At 35.8% G+C, this 15505-nt stretch overlaps 1 protein-coding gene across 5 annotated transcripts in view; it reads right to left on the bottom strand.

Moving 5' to 3' along the window:
- LOC131039642 (uncharacterized) overlaps nucleotides 1-15180 on the bottom strand; it is a 46258-nt gene extending 31078 nt beyond the window's left edge. For 4 of the 5 annotated variants that reach the window (XR_009104679.2, XR_009104680.2, XR_009104681.2 and 1 more), the window contains exon 1: nucleotides 14077-15177. Coding sequence is in view for 2 of the 5 variants with exons in the window: in XM_057972429.2 (XP_057828412.2) it covers nucleotides 14077-14700 (624 nt within the window). In the remaining 3 variants the exon portion in view is untranslated. Of the gene's footprint in view, nucleotides 1-14076 lie in introns of all 5 variants that reach the window. The other variant, XM_057972430.2, reaches the window with a different exon arrangement.
- Between the last annotated feature and the right edge of the window lie 325 nt (nucleotides 15181-15505).

Here is a 15505-nt window from a genome sequence, read left to right as displayed (position 1 = left end):
AGCATTTAGATGTTAGAGTTAGATTGAATGATAAATGTTGTGCCTGATCTTTCAGTGAAGCTCATAGTCCAAACCACTAGCCTCTTACTGATTGTAAGTGTGCTCTATGTGGTCAACTAGAGATATTGAAATTTTTTAGGGTTCAATCATTACTTGAATACTGATATGTGTCCTATTGATAGTATCTGTGTTCATTAATGATTCAAAAATCTTTGAATTCCCTTAGAAGATCGCACCGATTCCAGTAGAGTTGTTGTTCTATGGCAATACTGAGATTGATAGAGTTTCACTAAGATTGCCCTCCATTTAGTCATTCATAGGCTTAGTTTAGCATAGCCCTCTCTAATCCCTTATCTTTTGTCCTTTTTTGAAACATTGGTTAGTATTAGGAAAATCCAATTCCTCGTTGGTTAAGTAGTTGCAAGAACCAGCTTTCATAGAAAGTACATAAGGCCCCTTGATGAAACAGTAATCACATCAAACCATTGAGCTTATCCACACATAGTGACCCTACATATTAGAACCTTGGAGTTGCCTCGATTGATCCTTAGGCGAAATCTTCAGCATTCGGGGAAGCTTTGTTCAAGAGAGGATAAGGTACCTTTGGGTATTTTATTCTGTGTTTGATTGTGTATAAAAGACACATCAACACAAGTGTGCATTATCATTGTTTTTCATGTCGTGTGGCATTTACTTGGAGTGGATAAGTTTCAGCTGAACCTTGGTATATGGCATGATGAAACCACAAAGATTTCAGGTTGTCTTTTAGGGACAGCAGCTGATTAGAGGAGTTGGCAAGGATTGTATCATCTTTCTCTTATTGGAGGGTAGCTTATTGATGAACTCCCATCATCCTTTGGCATTGGAGGTACTTATTGCTTCACTTGGAGTGAGGTTCTCAGTCGGATAGATGCTTTCCTGATTCATAACAGCAGCATATGTTGTATGGTCATGACTAATTATACACTTAGGACGATCATTGTTCACATCCTTGGGAATTCATACAGATTGAGGTGGACATTGGGTGTTGGTGGCATGACAAGAGACATCTATCACTCCACTTTCCATTGGAGTGAGCGTATGATGATTTGGGATCCATTAATCAGCTTGATAGTGGGAGTGCTTCAGGATAGCGGAGTTGCAGACTTTGGCACTGCTAGTTGCATCAGAGTGGGGCAGCGAAGTGATGTAGTGTTTTTCATGTGGCTAGTTTGGTATCCTGGTGGTGCAGCAGAGAATTGCTTCCGGAGAAGCAATGTTTGGGCCAAGAGGACTGTAATGTCCCCAATTTTTAAGGTGACAATTAATCAAACTGATTTTTATTAAGTTATCAAAAAAAAAATCAAATGATGACCTAATATTAATTATTTTAATTAAATAACAATAAAATGATAAAATATTATTATAAGGTCACTTTATTAAATAAAGTTCTCCAGTCAGCCTAATCTTATAGATGTTTCTTGGAGGGCTATATAAGAAGGCCCTGGGATTGTAGCAAAGGCATGCTTTGGATCTTATAAACGCTTTATGATTTCTGGAGACGGAAACCTTCAGGAGTTTGACAGAAGGGCTGGACAAAAACCTGGTTCTTACAAAGGGGTGGATTCATGACATAGTCTACATTTGTGTCAAATTTGTGATTTGTGAAGTCTCCAACAGAGACAAATTTGTAAGAATTAGAGTTTATTTCAGAAATAAAGATACTCATTACATTCTGAATATTATATTTTGTGGGAGTCTAAAATGTATGTATCTGATATATATTTGGCATGAGCTTACTTGGGGTTCATTATCAATTTCTGAATTCAAATTTATAAGGAACAATTATATTATTGGCAGGCTAGTTATCTGTCTGCTTGTTTAATTTATGAATCTTGGTATAGGACTACCGCTTCAATCATCTTTCCTATCCTAGAGATTTTGGGGACAATTTCCTCTAGAGGAAATAATTGAAGACTATAGTTGGCATTTGAAATCTTTATTCACCACCATCGTGTGTCTCCAATACAGGCACACATTCCCTTACTCAAGCATATCGAGTTAAGTATTAATTTCCTACAACTATGGCTATCTAATGTTTGACGCATAAGATTATTAATGAAAGTTTGGTGTTGTGAATCTCCTATTTTGAGCTGGCTCTATTGGGCAAGATAAGATCCTAGGCGTGTAGCTCTTTTCCTTAATAGCAGCATTCTAGGCACGGCTCCTATTGTACTCAATGGCTGATAATAATAAAGTTCCTTTAGAGTTGTCATGGAATATTGGAATGTCTAGTGTATGAAAATATTGGGGCTATGTTCATATATCGTGGGAACAGACAGATCATCCAATTGGAATCCCTGGTAGCTGTATTATTCAAAGAACAAATTACTATTACAGAAGGAATCCTAGAGAAGTGTCTTTGGGCTGTATGGACTCTAAGTGAGAAAATCCCATTCTTTCTTGTAGCTTAACTTTGAATTGCAGATTCCTCTTGGTTGAACTCTACCATTCATATCGAAAGCCGAGTCATGAGATTTCTCCAAGACCACTGAAGCCCATTTAGAAGAGTCAAAACATAAGCAAAAGGTACGATATATCTCACAATAAACAAAAGTGCTGTATAAGAAATTACATACAACTCAAGATCTAGACATTTCCCTCTAACAGAACTTAAAGAAAAAACTGAAGCCCATTTAGAGGTGTCAAAGCATAAGCAAAAGGTACAATATATATCATAATAAAAAAATCTGCTGTAAACGATATGACATACAATACAGGGTCAAAACATTTCCCTCTAAAAAACTATCTTATGAAGGAAGCTCAATTAATTAATAAGAATCCCTCCTAAAGACTAAGACAGCCTTTCAATTAAGGTCGGGTATAGTTCAAAAACTCAGACTTTGCAAAAACATCAAAGACCCAGATTTGACTCAAACCTGATGACCACAAAAACTGGGCAACTTAAAAAATACTCTAAATTCAAAACTTGGAAAAAAACTCAACAACAATTTTGCAAGCACAATTTTTTCCTTCCAACTCACCGTGTACTTGTGAGATAGGTCACTAGGTTTGTCTTCATGTTCAAGTTTGGTGAAAGATAAGTTTTGGAGCAAATTGAACCACTCATAAAATTCACGAATTTTTTCATGAAAAAATTCAAATAATATAATCTATAATTTTATTTTTAATATAAGAAATCAAAAAAATCAAAAAAATCAAGAATAAAATTAATATTAAGAAAATATAAAGTAAAGCTTAATAAAGACATAAATATCCATGAATATATAAAGCTGCTACGCCACGTCACCAATTTCACCTTTGCAATCTCCGTCAACAATTTCCGATAGCAAGACTATTGTTCCCTCTTGCTCTACTCTTGTGGATGGCGGAATCAATGGCAATGGCATAGCCATTGTTAGCTCTGATTTTGTCCTAGGTTCAGGCGTAGGTAAAGTCAATCATATTTCCTTCACAAAGGCCCTGCATATTGGCGATAGGGTTTGGTATTCTCAGAATTGCCCTCCCTACAATCACTCCTCCCACCCATGCAGATTTGGTTGCTCTCCTCCATAGAGAGTAGGGCGTTCCTCTCCCACATTGCCCACGGTGCCTAGTATTAAGGTTTACAATTACAAAATGGTTGCAATCTTTCTCATCCTTCACTCAGGCCACTAGGGCTTCTAGTTTCGGAAAACAAGTAATTTTGATAGGTGCAATATAGTTGGTGGGGCTACGGCTGGTAGTCACAAACCTTATTCTCCAATTCATCTACTTCCCTCTAGGTACATTCCAGATATTTGTGTCAATGGCCATGTCCATGTTCGGTAGGAGTTCCTCCAAGACCATGCGCTCATTTGTAGATTTCTAAAAATTTGGCTGTAACAATGTAATTTGCACAACTGGATTTCTTCTAAATGGAAAGATTGTCTAGAAGATGAGATTAGAATTTCCCCCTATGCTAGGGGTTTCTTCATTCTGGACTCGAGTCCCAGGAGGATAAGAATAAGGTACTTAAGAATAACAAATGGGTGTTCCAAGGTTATTTCTTATGCTTGAAGACTTGGTATCCCTCATTTGAACCTCGCACAAAGATTTTTACTTTTGTCTGTCTTTAGGTTTGATTACCATACCTTCCAATTTAGTTTTGGGTACTGGATTGTTTGCAAAACATTGGCAATGGATTAGGAAAATATGTGTGCCTCTGGGAAGACAATCAGCTATGTGAGTACCACTTGTGCTTGGGCACATGTGGAGATAGATATTTCCATAGGTCTCCCAGTTGAAATCTCTTTGAAAGTCGACAAGAGATTGTGGTCGCAACAAGTAGATTACTGAAAGGTTGCCTTCAGGTGCAAAATATATTACCCAACATAGAATTTCACTCCTAAATGTCCCAAATTAAAAAAAAATTATGTTTATGGATACCAGACTTCTCATTACACGCCCCCATGGTAGATTGGTGTTGAAGACCATCATTACATGATCTCTTCCTAGGCAGCCACATGCTCTTTGTACCCCCTTCGCAAGATTGTTCAGAAACTATTTTCACTCCTGGTACTCTTCACACTCCAAGCTTAGGGGCCCCACTTTGCAATTCCAACAACATCACTCCAAAAATCACTAAGGTCTTCCAGAGACGTGTTGGCCTCAATGTAATGTCCCCTTTTGAGATTGCCCTAAATCTTGCCCAAGCACCTGTCAAAGTCTACTGACTTTACCTTGATTAATTATGAAATCGGATATTCTGTTTGGATTGATTGACTTACTTGTCTCTTTCGATGGTTGATCTAGAATGATGACCTGATCTGCTTTATATCTTATGACTGATCTGCTCTTTATGAGCAGTGATGCTAATTGAATTGTTTCCCTTCTATGATTATCAGTCTGCTGATTACTGATTGCAGATCTATATGTCTGATCTGATCTCTTGCTTTTCATTCCATTGATCATTCAATATAGACATCTTCATTGATGATTTAATTGCTCTATGGCTGAGAATTTAACCCCACTTACTGGTTGATGATTCTGTTGATCTGCTTATTCTATAACCCAATATAATTTATCATAAATGATCCACTTCCCCATGGCTAATTGATGCCTGTAACTTAATAACAGTGCTGATCTGGTCTGACCATTGGTCATATCACTGGAGGCTTTTGATTCCTTTCCTTTATATCACTCAATGTGGGGGAGAGGTCAAATCTCTTCATCATGTATGCCCTTTGGCAAGAGACACACCCTTTCACCCTTAGCACCCTTTGAAAGAGTGCGACTCTTTAATATTTCTGCCCTTTGAAAGGGACACAACCTTTCACAATCAGTTCTGCACTCTTCATTTAAATCAGATCTGCACTTCTGATTTTCCAAAATTATCCCCCTCAAATGAGGTTCTCTTCTCCCTTTTATATCTCATGTTTAAGGCAGTCACAACCTTTCATTTCATGTCTTTTGACCATTCATTAACTTAATTAAAATTTAATTATATTTAATTATACTTGTATATCTAATTTTAAATTTTATTATTATTATTATTCACCATTAACTTGTATTTCAAAGTGGGGACATTACACTCAAGCATCCAGATTTTTCAGCTGCTTCCTTTGACCAGTTCTAGATGATTTTTGTACCACGGCTAAGATACATGCAAATTCGGCAAAAGTGCCATGTCCCCAAAATAACCTGGAAGAAATGACCCAATTAATAAATCTGTGAACGACACAATTAATAAATCCTTAAATGATTATTACCGATCAAAAAAATTGTCTTACTAGTAAGACTTCACAATTTTTATAATTCCAAAGTAAAAGCACTAATCTAATCCCTATACCTTCTCCAAATAAGAAGATTTGGGCAAATAAAAGAATACAGAACCAGTGTTTACCAGGCAGCGATAAACATTGACTTGGTCAATGATTTAATGGTGCTGCGATTAGGGTAATAATAAAGAAACAATTATCCTTGAGCAAAAGCAGCAAACATCACCGTTGGATAGTCATGAGTAAAGAGGCACGATAACAAGATTAGACTAATAATGATTACAATTTGAAGATAGACAATTGCGTGATAGGGAAGGGCATAAAGTACGATTTGTTAAGGCAACAAGTAGTTGGGAAAGCAGCAATTAAGTTTTAAAGAGGAGACATCACCTTTCGTGAGGAAGGTCCACCTCAAACAACACCTCCTTTCAGCAAAATATAAGAAGGGAGGACGAGATGAAGGAGGGGGTATCATCAGGAATAAATATAAGACCTGTGCAGATATCTGCATCACTCAACGATAAATATAGTAACAAAGGCAGGTTGAATCATCAAGGAATCAGCACTCAATTGGAAAACACATCATCAGTCCTCTTTAATAAATCGCCATCGATCAGATCAGATCAGATCAGAACTGTTATTAAGTTACAGGCAGTAACATCCTTGTTCTTGGTGGTATGCATGGGAATGTGTTTAATATGTATGCTTAATATATGAAGCCTGATAATGTTCTTATGCAGAATTTAATAGTAATATTAATATAGACTGCAATATGTATGACAGATATACTTACTATAATACATGAGAAGTTAGTGTACTCATAGTCTACTCCTCAATCTTCTGCTAATGCCTATGTAAGGATTGGAATGATTGTGTAGGAAAAGGCGGTCTAAATCCTCACGAGTCAGCCAATTCCAAGATGGGTAAGGACATGTATTTCCAATGCCTTGAGGGAGAGTCCCGAGATGGGTACGAACATGCATTCCCAATGCCTTGAGGAAGCCTGCCTGTAGGTGGTCTCTAAGCGCCCTAGCACAATAATTTTCCCTCCTCAGTTTGGGTTAGAGAAGTAACAGGGATAAGACCTTGATATATAGGGTTTTAGAATTGTATTATTAAAAAGTAAAGCCTACTAATCTAAACATTTAAATTGAGATGTTATAATATTTAATGATGCATTCAATAATATAGATTTATTGTTGATAAACAGCCTGCCTCCAAGTAGGGGACATCACAAAAAGGAGAAGTTTCTACGGACACCTCCAAGTCAACACATGGTTGGACAAAGGTTAAGAGGAAAAAGTCTCCAACAGGCAAGCATCTAATGTTGCTGAGGTCTTCTGTGAAAAAGGGTAAATGGTAGACAGAGAGAAAACATCTTAGTATATAGGCCATCTAGATCACAGCAAATTATCATTTTAACATAACATTTTGTTTCTCAGAATAAGGATTTTTTACAATGCATTTTTGTGTTGTTCTTTGTTGCACCCCTTGTGGCAAGGGCATGCATTGTATCTATTTTGGATCTTGTTACATTATGGAAGCTGCCCCTTGACCATACTTACCCTTAACAAAAAAAAAGCTTAATAAAGTTATAATGTATAAATCCCATAATAAGTCAAAGTCAAAACTACAAAATAGGATTGAGGCCGAAGCCATATGATAGAGGAAATCATTCACACTTACGATGGATCTCTATAAAATGTTATAAGCAACACTATTAAATGGGTGTTCAAACCTTTGTTTTAACCTTGAAATCATTTACAATTATGATGTGTATCTCCAAAATGTAAAAGCAACTCTATTAAATGGGGATTCAAGCCTTTGTTTTAACCCCAATCACCACCATGGACACACCTATAAGATTGATTAGTTGCCAATGACAGATAGCCTTCCTCACTAGCATCACCAAGCAATGTTTGAAAATGATCTTTAAGACTAAGAGTGGATTGCTACTGCATGCAATACAATGGATTCTAGGAGAGAAGTTCATGATCTCAAACCATCAGTCCATGTGAACTATGAAACCTTGTCAATGTTTGTAGTTGTTTTACTCAACCTTGGGCAAGCAAAAAAATGATCAAAAAGATGGCAAAAACTCCAATTAAAAGCCAATTTCTCAGGGGTCCACATGGCATGATTTAGTTGGCTAAGTTAGGTTCAAGATTGCCTCCTCTCAACAAAGCACTACTTATCAACAATGGCATGGTGAGTGTACAGCAGTGACCATTCATTTCTACTGCCTTTCCTTGAAATGAAGTGTGCAGAAAGCATCATAAGAATCAGAATTTCTAAAGCAAGTGATGAGGCTTGTGGTACTTAAGGCATTGCTTGACTTAGCACACTAATCTCAGAATAGCACTCTACTCTAGCTTTTGGTTTCATAAAACATAACTAGGCTCATTTTGTATGTTTCATATCACTGTAGTAGTCGATACTGTATGGGTCATTTGTACTAACGTTTGTACTAACAAACACGCTAATAATTATTGTGTGTATCCTAAAGACACACTAACAAACTTAGCCAAAGGATGTAAATGATATAACTTTCCTAACTGTCCCCTTTTACATCATTCTCCATAAGAGAATAGTTGGTGTTGATGATTTATAGCTTCAGTTGGATAAAATTAAATGTTAAATTGGCCTTAAGGCCTTCAACATTTAATAATATATATCATTCTAATCACCAATAAGCACATTGCTTTCATTAATTATTTATGTTTAGTTAGCACGTATTATGTCTTGTTTGCCTATCGGTGATTACACATCGCACCCCCTCATTTGGTATGCCACCCCAATTGAGGTCACAACCCCTCACCGAAATTGAACGAGTATTTATCTTCTATCGGGGCAATTGCTAGGGTGTAGTTGTGAGAGACCAATACTGATCGGACATATACGTCATAGGAGAGGCTGATGTAAATTTAGTGTATACGATATAGAGGCTTATGCTGTTCTCTTCTAACACATATATATCTGTTTTTGGTCTGCAGAAAATATACGTGTGAAGTCAGGATATTACAATTGCTGTGTAATTTATAAAGATCATTTGCTGTGCATCTTCACCCAGCAATTTATATATAAGCAAATTGATTATACTAGAAGGATCGAGTGACTAAAGGACGAATTAATAACCTCAACAGTTGAACTAACAACACTTCATAAACACGTTTTTTAGTTCATCAAAAAACACAAGGGAAGAGTAGGGATATATACATCTACTCATGAAAAGTAATAGTGGAACACTCCTCATTATGTTTCTTCAGTAGGACCTTACCATATTGGACTTTTATCCAAGGATAGGGACTAACACATCTACTCGTGAAAAGTAATAGTGGAACACTCCTCACTGTGCTTCTTCAGTAGGACTAACCATATTGGACTTTTATCCAAGGATAGGGACTAACACATCTACGCTTGGAACAAAGGATAGGGGAAAATTACTTCCATCCACGGTCATACAACAAATTGAGATAGGGACAAGCACATATATCCATCGTCAATTATGAGCAAGGACACACACTACTATTCACAAGAATTATGATTGGGGATAAATATATCCAATCGCAAACAAACAACAATTGTGATTGCAGAGAAACACATCCATTCACAACCAACCAACAATTGTGATTGCGGACAAACACATCACTACACAAATAATATGAGGACATTTCCTCATTTTCATGTATGCACATCATTATAGATCATTGCTACTCTAGTAATAAACGATATAAGATAGTTACTACTGCCACCTATAAACCAATCTATGCTTTAGTCATTTTGGCACAAATAGTTTTGCCACTAATACAATTTTGCAACTTCGTTGCTAGAGACTGATAGGAGGATGCTACTAGTCCTCCAACCTCTTATGCCTTTCTTCTCCAATAGTTTTGCTACTAAGCAAATTTGGAGGCTCAGTTTTCAAATGCACCCCTTCAAGATGAATGTCAAATACAAGCAATAGTGCATTCAATTACAATTGAAGCAATTTTTATTTTTATTATCTTCAACACTTTTGGATTTTGACAAACATACTATTGATGACATGACAATTAACATGCATTTATTTTATCCATTATTTCTAAAAAAATAATAATCCCCCTAATCAAAATAAGTCAAAGGAGTCAAGCTCCACCAATCTTGCACCTCAAATAATAACACTTTTAACACATTGACACCATCATGTGGACAATTGATCCCATAAAAACAATAGATAATACTAACAACCTACCATTATGAAACCATTAAATCTTAACTAAGATGATAGCTCTTATTTAAAATCTTGGTAAATTCAATAAGGCATCTTCAACACAAATTGTGGACTAAGAGTAGATTATCATACACTTTTCTCTTGATGCAAAGGATGTGTCCAAGGTAAGCAATATCCATGTTGGAAGACTACAATCAAATCGTCTTGGCACTCAAGCCCCACATAGCACCTTGCCGCCTCCAAAACTACTCACAACACACCAAGACAATGACCTCTTCTCATGCAAGCCTTTGCACATCCCTCCACATTGCACACGCAACAAACCAGAAATTTTTAAAATGACTACCTTCATACAACCATATCCATACACAACAAAAAATCAGCTAATTCTTCTATTGTGCAAACTCTACTCAGGCTGCTATGCTCCAATAACATCTATTTAATTTTTAAAACTCAGTTGGTCAAGCAAAACAACATACCCTTCACAACAATTAAACACATTATTCCAAATCAAACAGTAGTCATGGGTAGATGCAAGGGGAATGGAGTCAAAAATAATAAACTATAGGGTACCAAGAAATGGATTATAGAAATGAGGGTAGAACGAATGGAGGGTGGTTTGAAATAATGACGAACATGAAATAAAACTGAAGTTGGGGATTAGGGACAAGGATTTGGATCAAATAGAAAATAGTCCCTGAGATGCATGGTAAGAGATCCTTCTTTAAGGCTAACAGCAGCACACGTGTAATCTTTGATTTCCACAAAAAATGGAGATTTCCCCCACTACCAGATTATAGTGTGTTGATGAAACCACATTCCTTAGAGCACGACTTTTTGTATCGCTTGCTTGAACGCCTATGGAAGATTGTAAGTTACCTGACACGTTGTCACTAGTTGTGTCGTCGCCACTTTCCTTTGTTTTTTGCGACAGCTCTACTATACAATTAGCTTTCACAACCTACAACACAAAGACTAAGAGATACCATAAGGGAATTCAAGATGCAAATTTTACACAACATAACACTATTGGCCTATATTTTGTTCAAAATACATAATACATATTTATAAGGCTTACATATCCTATATTTGTAGAGAGCTGTCATATCTTCTATAACCACTCCTATAAATATACGAGTTGTTCTAACAACTTGTAATCCCTACAAACACTTACACAACCAATTACAATATTATATTAAACACATAATATTCCAATGTTCTAACTAACAAACCATAAAAAATACACTACTAATAATTGTATGTATCCTAAAGACACTCTAACAAACTTAGCCACTATACATGAATGATATTATATTCATAACAATTTCAGATTTCAAATCTTTATGATAAGATTCAGCAGTCCAGGTGACACTCTTGAGTACCCACCGTGAGTTGCTCTATAAACTCACTAGAAACTTGGCCCAAAAACTCAACAAATTTGAGATCAAGTTACTTGGCACAATCAAGTTACTCCGCACAGAAAATTACTTGTGAGTCATACAAGTACTCCATGAATTTCAAATCTATGCTCTAGAATCTAGATGATGATAATGTGCTCTATTGAGACCTTTATCTTCAAAGGAAGAACCCAACTAGTAGCTAAGGCCAACTTCAAATACTCTTAAAGGCAAGTAAGTTGCCCGGGCATTTTATTGTTTGTTCCAAATGTACTGCACTTGATAGAAACAACAACTCACAAGACTATAGAATCCATAATCCAATTGCTTAGAAAGCTGCATTTATAGAATTAATGATTCCCTTCCAAATATGCATATTCTTGTATGCCATATGGATATAATAATCCTTATATACAACCTGAGTACAGCCTAAATATCGTTGGAGATGTGATATAATACATAATATAAAATCTGAGCCACATAATAGAAACATTTTTAAAAGGTAAAGGAAATAACTAAAAACAGAAACAAAAAAATATTACAAATAACAGCAAGAGGCAATATTACAAATAACAACAAGAGGCAAAACACTTATGTTCTTATGCACGGCACTTATCTTTGCACTCATACTTGGAGGGTTTAAAGTTCAAAAAAAATCAGTTTCAATCTTTTTGTCTCTTGAATGTTTTTGCTTTAGTTTTAAATGCTATACAATAGACATATTTAATTTAAAATTTGCTCTATAACTTCTGTATTCATTGTAGATCAGTACCCGTGTCAGTATTAATCTTTGTGTATATGAAACTTAGAATGAAAGTATAGTTTATTTACAAGAGGATGTTCTATCTTTTGACAAAGACAATAATCTGTGATGTGAAAGAATCTTAAACCAGGCAAGAAGAGAAGACAAACACCTACAGATTCAATTCCTTATCAGATCCAACAGTGATGAAGGCATAAAGTGTGAATTGATTATCCCCATACAACAATCCCATTAATAACAAACCATTTTTTTATATTCAAGAAAGTTTACAAATATGGCCCAGTATGAGCAGCAAATAAGTACAAATGAGACCGAGACTAGCTCCTGAAGAACATTAACATTTAAATACAACTCAACCAAGTTACTGAATCCTATCTTATGTGCTTAAAAAGTTTAAAATTGAAAAAACAGAAAGATTCTAGCATTATCACTAGAACAGGAAACTGAAACAAGATAATAATCGCTACTTCATGTGAGTTGAAAAAAAAAAAAAAAAAAAAGCAGAAAGAAAATAGCATCAGTGCCAAAATTCAACCAAGTCATTGAACTCAAACTCATGTAACTACAACAACAGAAATTAAGAAGAAAAAACATGTTTTGTCTGGGTTCGTGTTAGCAGTTCCCCATTTTTTTATCTAGCTCCAATACAGCTTGGTTACAGTTGTATATAATATAAAAATAGCCATAATTTTAACAAACTATACAAAAGCAAAAACACAACTGATGATCATTCAATACCAAATTTTAAAGATAAATCAAAAAAGCTTATATTTATGGCATATGTTTAAAATAAAGCAATAGTCAGCAGTCAAGCTACGTGATAAAATTTTAAGGTTTTACTTTTCTTTTTTCTGTTTTTCCATTGTAATTTTTTTTTCTTTTGTTCGATTTTTTGCCATGGTTGCACAGGTTTGTCCTGGGTACTGCCAGGGCAGGCCTCAACCTTCCTGGATTGGCCCCAGATTCATCTGAAACATATCCAAGCAGCTCAGATGAATCTAGGCATGATCCACAGAAAGAACATATACTTGAGATATTTCCTACATGCGAGGCAGTCACAGTTCACACCTGTTTCGAGCAGAACCAAGAATCACAGCAGAAAAACTATAGCATCATCATTGAAATTGAAACGACCCCACCTTGTGTACTTAAAATATATGTAATAGAATGCAGAAAGAAAATGGCATTATTACTGAAATTGGACCAAAATATGGAGCCACCCATCAGTGCCTAGAAAAAAATGAACAAGAAGCTGATAGTTCATTGCGGAAGCTAGACCAAGACATTAAACCCTCCCTTACTTGCCTTAAAATAACAAATGAAAAGCAGATTTGCCAAAATTAAACCACGACATTGAACCCTTACCTCACATGCATTTAGAGGGAGGGAGAGAGGGAGGGAGCAAAAGCAAAAAGAAAATGGTTGAACCTTAACTTATGTGCCTAAAAATTATAAGGAAACCTAGATAAAAATATGGCCTTTGAAATTGGAAAGACGTGTTTTAAAAAAAGAAATGACACAAAATGCAGAAAGAAAATGTTGAATCTCGTGTAACTAAAAATTAGAGAAGAAAAGTCAGAAAAATTATAGCATTGTTGATCAAACTGGAACGAGACATCAGTGCCCTAAAAAACATGTATGTAAAAAGCAAAAGAAATGAGGAGTGTTGACATTGAACCCTAACTCACGTGCCTACATATTACCAAAACCAAAAGGAAAACGGCAGAATGAAAAAGAAATCATTGGTCAAATTCAAAAGAAGACATTGCCGAAATTGAAATCCAGGCTCATTTGCTTAAAATTGACCAGAACAAAAATAAATGAAAAATGGGAAAACTACAGAGTAATTACAGAAATTGGAACAAGGCATTCAACCGCTACCTTATTCATGTACCAACAAAAAAAGGGCATAATGAAAAAGACTTCTTTTTTATCCATTTTGAAATTAGAGCCATTTAGTGATCCTACCTCATGTGCCTGAAAGAGTTGTTGATCCCCTGTCTCCTGTCCAGAATCATTCAAGACGCCTTGATTCAAGTGAGTCCCTCCATACACAACACGTTGCTCACAAGCCACGGACTGCACTGCAATCAACTCCCCTGTTGCTTTAGACCCATCTGGCACCATTTGCAGGTCTGTTGGAACCTCTTTCCCAATGCACCCATTTAAAGATTCATCAATTGTACTAATCCCAACCTGCTCAGTCAAAGACCTATTATGAAACCCATCTGGCAAAGTCCCCTCAGAATTATTAAAATCCACAACCTTCAGACGCTTTGTTGACCCCCCCTCCGAACTCATTGGCATGGGCTTGGACCTGTGTATATGCTGAGGAACTCTTATTCCATTGCTGCAAGCTCTCATCCAGTCCAATGGATTTGAATTCAAATCAACACTCAAATTAAGCCCATCTTCATTATACACAAAGAATTGAAAACTGCAAGACCCAGATGATTCAGACCCGCCCTCAATACCTGCACTGTATTGGGTCTTCATTGCATTAGGCTCAGACACATTCTGCGTTAAACCTCCATTACCCAATGCAGAAACATTTGCATCAATTTTATCCATGTCACCATCTGGGGCCATCATTACAAATCTGGCCTGATTCAAAAGGGCTAAACCAATACAGCGTAGCTAATACAAAGGTGAAGGATCAGACATTCGCAGAAGATTCGAAATAGGTCAAAGAAAAAGAAATGGGTTATGGGTTTTCCCACAAATATGCCGAGGACAAAATTCAAATTCAACTGTCACTGTCTCTACTTCCAGTATAAAATGTCCTTTCCTTCTCTTTCTCTGCTCCCCCTATTGGACTATTTTACTGTAGAGGTCCTGCTAAATATAGTAGAGTTCTCCAATTGATTAGTAGTACTTCTTCCCCTTTTGTTTCATATGTTTCTGTGTAGAAATCGATGTAGTCAGAGGGCAGACATGTGGTAATGGAAATACAGATCTCTCTCTGCGTGTGCATGAAATCTGTACCGTTACGAATCATGTGTAGAATCTATGCATACATATTACATGCGTGTAAGATGTCATTTTAACAACACACCCTGTACTATTTTACTTTACTAGGCCCATAAGTTTCATGGCTCTTTAATAGTTTTCACAACAAATTCTAAAAATTGTCAGAATTTTAAATTTGCTAGTTTAAAGTTTTTAGTTTGTGTTTACAGAACTATACGGCAGAGACAATTTTAACTACCTAGTGATTAAATATTCTAATTTCAGTTAATCAAAATTTATTATTTGCAATATATTATAATATAAATTTTTTAAAGTAAAATATAAGATATCTAATTTTTTAAAATTTGAAAATTGTTTTTCATCCATTTCATTAAATTAAAGGATTGTGCACATGAGCAAATTTTTATATTATAAATTTTATTTTTCA

This window comes from Cryptomeria japonica, chromosome 5 (assembly GCF_030272615.1).
Source record: "Cryptomeria japonica chromosome 5, Sugi_1.0, whole genome shotgun sequence".
Lineage (NCBI taxonomy): Eukaryota > Viridiplantae > Streptophyta > Pinopsida > Cupressales > Cupressaceae > Cryptomeria > Cryptomeria japonica.
This window is presented reverse-complemented; position numbering and strand designations above follow the sequence as displayed.